Source organism: Phaseolus vulgaris, chromosome 3 (genome assembly GCF_051622355.1).
Source record: "Phaseolus vulgaris cultivar YP4 chromosome 3, ASM5162235v1, whole genome shotgun sequence".
NCBI lineage: Eukaryota > Viridiplantae > Streptophyta > Magnoliopsida > Fabales > Fabaceae > Phaseolus > Phaseolus vulgaris.
In genome coordinates this window covers 3,677,599-3,684,091 of record NC_143500.1, presented here as the reverse complement: position 1 = coordinate 3,684,091, position 6,493 = coordinate 3,677,599, and the positions used below count along the sequence as shown (strand labels likewise).

Sequence of the window (6,493 nt, the reverse complement as noted above, 5' to 3'; positions counted from 1 at the left end):
TTGAAGAACAACTTTGAATGTTGTGAAGATCAAATACATAAGGTTTAATGATAAAAATATGTTCTGCATAGATTGTAAAGTTGACTTGTGTTCATATAAACATATTTTTATTAGAATATTGTGCATCACTCTACATTTCAGAAGTATTTTGATGGCTCAAGTATTCAGGTTATCTCTTATTTATAACGTTTGAGAAATCTCTTATCGTTTACCACCAACTGTCATAGAATAAAAATAATTGTCTTGATATTCTTCTCTATCAATCCACAAGTTATCACTTAGTCAAGACACTACTTTGTCACTAAAGCAATCAGGAAGTCGCTTAAGCGATAACACTCAAACATATAATCATTGCATATTGTTTGAATAGTAGATCATCGCTCGAGCGATATAAGCCCAAAAATACAACATTTTAATTTCAATAGTAGAAAATACTATAATAATTCATATATCGTGTTTAAACTATCACATAATACTAATTACACTTAAAAAAATGATTGTATCCTTAGTTAAATTTTTATATCCTACCTTAATTTTCCAACAACTATACACAAATTATTTGATCTAAGTAAGAGTTAAAGTCTCATATTGAACTGAAATAGACAGAAAAAGTAAGGATCCACAAATCTTTTTGCTTTAATATTTTAGATTGAAGATAATGTTAAATTCTCTTACATGAGTTTACTCATGACTTACGTTCTAAATCTCACTATTGTCCCCTCTGAGAAACATCCAACTGTGATAATCTTTTTGAATAATTTAAAAAAAAAATTAACCATTTTAAATAATATCTGTAATATATCTTCATGGAAATTTTCCTACATAAAAAAATTACATTCATGTAAAAAAAAAGGAAATATCCATACCCTTTATCACCCAATTGATCTTACATTAATTGTTAAAAATATTGAGCACACATGCTATCATAGAAGAGATACTATTTAGCAAAAGGTATGGAGATACACAAGGAAGCCTTGGGAAGAAAGAATTAAACAAAAGAGAGACTTCTCATCACATCACATTACACAACAAAAAGAGGAGTTGCTACTCTCTTTTTGAAAACTTATTCTATGACCTTTTTTTCAAAAGAAAGAATGAACCTACTCTTCCACCCCAAGGAAGAAAACAGTGGGCTTCTTGGGCTCAAGGATCTCCACAGTCCCTTCCAACATCTTGGCCACCTTGCCCATAGTGGGCCTCAACACAGGCTTTTCTTGTAGACACCACATGGCAGTCTTGACCATCCTATTAACCATGTCAAAGTGGGCCCTGCTATCATAATCATTCCTAATCTGTCTATCTAAAATCTCCTCCACTCTCATCTCCTTGAACTTATCAAAAGCCCAACCTGGGAAGTACCACTCTTCACTCCTAAGCACAGAGTCTTGGATCTCAAAGTTCCTAATTCCACTCACAAGCTCCAAAAGCACCATGCCAAAACTATAAACATCAGCTTTTGAAGTGATTGGTTCAGCAGAATTGACCCATTCAGGGGCCATGTACCCTGGTGTTCCCCTCCTCCTTGACATGGTCACCATGTCCTCCTTTTTCCTCAACTTGGCCAGCCCAAAATCTGATATCTTGGGGCAAAAATCATCACCCAGTAAAATGTTCTCAGGCTTGATGTCACAGTGCAAAACCCACTCCAAACACTCTTCATGTAAATAGGCAATAGCCCTTGCCACACCAAGGGCTATTCTGTACCTCATGTTCCAATCCAAGGTTGGTTTTTGTTGTGGGGTGTTTGGACTTGATTGGTCTTTGAGGTGTTTGTCATTGTTACTGTGAGACTTGTTGACCCTGAAGAGGTACTTGTCCATTGAGCCACATGGGATGTGTTCATAGACTAGGATCCTTTGGCCCTTCTCAGCACAGAAACCCCAAAGCCTCACCAAGTTGAGGTGGTGCATTCTGGCAATGATTGTGACTTCTGCCCAAAACTCAGCATCTCCACCTGTGACATTCTTGAGGCACTTCACTGCCACCACCCTGTGGTCTGGCAACTCACCTTTGTAGACATCTCCAAAGCCTCCTTTGCCTATGAGATTGGAGAAGTCATTGGTGGCAGCCTTGATTTCTGAGTAGGTGAACCTCTTGGGACCCCCGGCAGGGAGAAGCTCCAGGCCTAGTGTGGTGGCCATGTCCCTATACTTGATGTACCTCTTGAGGAAGGACCAGAAGAAGGCCACCCCAGCTATGAGTTCTGCAGCAAAAAGTGTGCATATTATGGCAATGTTTCTGGCAGTGGTGTTTGAGTCCTTTGGAGGCAGTGGCAGGCTCAAGTTCACTGGGCATGTGGTTTGCATCACCTCAGTGAGGCCAATGAAGTTGGATGGTGTTGACTCAGATTTATCAACTTTGAGAAAAAAGGCGGCTTCAGTGCCTGGTGACCAGTACCCAAATTGAAGGTTTGTCCCAGTCAACCACACACAGTAGCCAGTTCCATCATATTTGAACCCAAAACCAAGACAAGTTTTATCTGTTGAGCAACCGGACTCACAGATTGTAAAGTTCCCAGCTTTAATTTCTGTCAAACTGCCATCACTGGTGTAGTTCACATAGTCCAACCTCACAAATTTGGTGTCTTGTGAAAGAGACTTTTTCCTTGTGCAACCCTCTTCAGATCCACCTTGGTTTGGGTTGAACCCAGATGGGCAAACACAATGAGTAGAACTGTTCAAATCCTCTCCAGGCACACAAATTGCATTAGACCCACATTTGCCCTTGATCCTGCACATCTCCCATAACCCTTTCCAAACCTCAACCCACTTGTTATTCTGCTCAGGGTAGAAGCTATAGATCCTCAGATTCCCATCATCATCAAGGACCACTTTCCTCAATCTGGGGTCTCCATAATCTGAAGTGAGAAAAGAGTTACCTACCATGCTCATTTTCCCTGCATCATCCATGCCCACCAAGGGATTTGGGGTGCCATAGTATTGATCAGCAGTGGAGTTGAGGACCAGAAACTGAGACTTGATGAACCTGAATTTCCCATTGCTGGAGAGAAGCTCAATCCCTGTGAAGTTCTGGTTGGGCAAAATGGTGTTGGTGGGGTTCCTGAAGCTGCTCCAGTTCCCAAAAACCAAGTTTCCATTGTTCTCAAGAACAAGTTGGGAAGCATTAGTATTGGCAGTATCCTGAAAGGGTGAACCATTGAGGAGAAGTTCAAATTCTGAGGTGATGACAAGAGAGCCAGAACTGTTGACCCGGGTGGTGTCACTCCACACAATACCTTTGGCATTAGGGACTTGAGAAAACCAAATGGAAAAGGTGAAGAGGGTGGTGTTTGGTAGGGGAAAGAAGCCTGCAGTGAAGTTTTTGTTGGTAGAGATAAGGGTTCTGTTCTGAGATGGTTGCCATGGGGAGTGTGAGGTGTTGAAGGATGAGAATTGTTGTTGGGAGAAAGAGGGTTGAAGATTGAAGAGGAGGAAGAAGAAGAGGGTGAGGAGGAAGAAGGAAGGGGTGGAGAGAGGCATGGTTTGGTCAACTATTGTGCAGTGAATGAAATGCAAACATTTGTGGTTGGTTTGGTTAAATTGAAGAATCAGTGGCGGCTATCATATTTGAGCGTGTAGACTTAGAACATTGACTTGACTCTCTTCTGTTCTATGCTTTTATCAGATTATGTCATTGCTTCATCCTCATTTTTGGGGTAAAACTTTCTCATCTTATTTTAAGCAACCATCACTTTGTAACCAAAAATCAAAAACTTCATTAAAAACTTGAGAGAGCAAGAACAGAAAAAGAACACTAATTATTTGATGGCCCTCTAATAACAACTTGCATTTGAACATCTTGAATATTCCTATTTCTGCTACCACTTGCATTTGAACATCTTCAAACAAATAAATAAACATATTTCTGCCACCACTTGCATAATTTTATTACATTCCTCAGTTTTATCTACCATTTATTTTGTTGCAAAATGTTATGAAAACCAGAATCTATGTACTGCGGCTATATTTGACTGATTTTGGAGTCACTCCAATTGGGTTCAACTTTCACATCTGAAGTGTTCAACTGTAATGTTTGAAAGAGGAAAGTTGTGTTAAATAAACAACCTTATATATGTCAGAAAAAGAACCAAAAACTAGTCTCTGTTCATACATGGAATCAAACAAATAATATAAACAATATGTTTAGTTACAGTTTATTCGTACAAAGTAAATAATAATAAACTGATTTTTTTTTTTATAATTCTGTACATAATAATAACAATAACAGAAAAAAATACATCATTAATTTAATTTAGAATAATTAAATTTATAAATTACAATCATCCTCTAACCCTACGATTAAATCCACCCTCTAAAATCAGTGGTTATTAGAAGGGGTGTTATTTTTTAATTGACCAATAATATTCTTTTCAAAAGTGGTTATTTTTTATATTAAAATATCTTTAATTAAAAAAGAGAAAAGTTAAATATCTGACAAACCATTAGAAAAAAGAGAAGAGTATTTAAATATTATTATTTTAGAAAAAAAATATTAATTAATAGGAGATAAAGTTAATTTTGTGGAAGAAATGGATGAGAGAGAATGATTGGCGGTGCATTAGACTTTTCTACCAAATAACAATTAATATTTGCCGATAGAAAAAAGAAAAATAATAATTTAATATATAAATTCCATATTCCTATTATTAGATATTAAAGGAGAATTTAGTAATTCAATATTTAATCACCTTTTGGTTGAATCTTAAATTATAATTAAAATTCAGTAATAAACTATTTATCAATTAATTAATTCTTTTATTTATCATAATCTTAATTAATTTTATGCTCACAAGAATTTTTTTTATATGTGATTTTTTTTAAAAAAAAATTTCGAATTTCATGATAGAGAATTTACAAATTTAAAAAGAAATTCACTCTTTTCATTAGATTTTTTTATTTATTATTTACATTATTATAAAGCACTTAGAGTAATTTGAACGTTCAAAAGTCAAAGTCTTTAGTATTTGAATTCATTTCATATTCCACAAATGCCCCGTAAAGAGGAGTGACAGATTTATAAGAAATATTTTGGTATGGTAAAAATTACTTTTAGGTGTACGAATTTTTTGGATATAAAATATATTAAAAATTAAAAATAATATTGATATATATTCTTCTGGCTCAAGATTTGGTCAATAAAATATCTCTCCAAGACAATAATTGGTACTTTTAATCCATTGAATACCCTATCTAACGTTATAATAATGGGTACTTTTAATCCACTGATTTTTTTTTATCCAATATTATACCTAAAAATAATAATTAGATTTAAACATAAATTTATTATTATATTGTCTAAATTAGATATTTTTTAAAAATTAAAAAATATTAATATTTAAAATTATTTATATTATTAATAAAAAAATTATAAAATAATTTTTAAATTAATATATTAATTACTTAGATTTTAGGTAATAGTATTTTGAATTTTAAATTAGTCTCTAAAATACAAATAAAGAATAATTTAAAATATAAAATAGTTATTAGTTAAAATCTTAATAACTAAGATATCAATTTAAAAACTACTTTATAAATTTTTATTATAATAAATATTATTTTAGATATCAACAATTCTTTAAATTAAATTTATTAATTATTTTAATTTCTAAAATTAATTTTAATTTAATATTTTTTTTAATCAATCTATTCACAACAAAACAAACCGTTAATTCTTTCTCACCTTTTCTCCTTTTATTCTAACCTTTTCCAAAACAAACCTTTTCTTCTTTCTCACATATTTTATTCATAATAAAATATGTATGAATAAAATATGTATTAAAGTTACATTTGTTTTTATTAATAATTGCATTTCCCCTTAGTTAAAAATATTGTCCAACATATGTTTTTATTATTGTTTTAATCATACATGTTTTTATATTAAAATATATATAATATTATTACTTTTTAAATTAAAATTTTAACATTAAAAATAATATGTATAATATGAATTAAGAATTTATAGAAGTATTACTTATCCAGCTGTATGAATATATATACTTGGGACAACTTAATGCTCGACATGTGTACATTTATGGTGAAAGGGTAAATTAGTAATTGTCACATGTTTCTCCTCCAAGGGGTCAATATTCACACCTTCTTCTACTCTCATTTGCTTATTTAATCATGTGAGACTATTGAGAGTATTAAAATAAAGGGAACGAAAATTTGTTTTTGAAATCACTTTTTAATTTCTTAAGTTGAGGGTTAAGAGGTCAAGAATTTATTGAGATAATATTATTAAGGTCAATTATCCCATCTGAAATATTGTTTACTTTGGAGTTCAGAATTCCGTTACGATTTTGTCCTTAAAATGTGTCTCAATGATGTGAGATTATTGAGCACACTAAAACGAACATGAATCGAGGTCTAAGAGGAACGAATGTTTATTTTTGGAAAAAACTTTTCTATTTTTATAGATGATTCAATGTTTTGACCTTTAGTATGTCAGATAACATCGTTAGAGTTAATCATTAAGCATTGTCTATTTCAGAGTT

At 32.7% G+C, this 6,493-nt stretch overlaps 1 protein-coding gene across 1 annotated transcript; it reads right to left on the bottom strand.

Annotated features, from left to right (window-relative positions):
- Positions 1-771: 771 nt before the first annotated feature.
- Positions 772-3,821, bottom strand: LOC137806142 (G-type lectin S-receptor-like serine/threonine-protein kinase At1g34300). Its single transcript, XM_068606112.2, has one exon. The coding sequence runs from the start codon at positions 3,477-3,479 to the stop codon at positions 1,101-1,103; it is 2,379 nt and encodes a 792-aa protein (XP_068462213.1). The 5' UTR covers positions 3,480-3,821; the 3' UTR covers positions 772-1,100.
- Between the last annotated feature and the right edge of the window lie 2,672 nt (positions 3,822-6,493).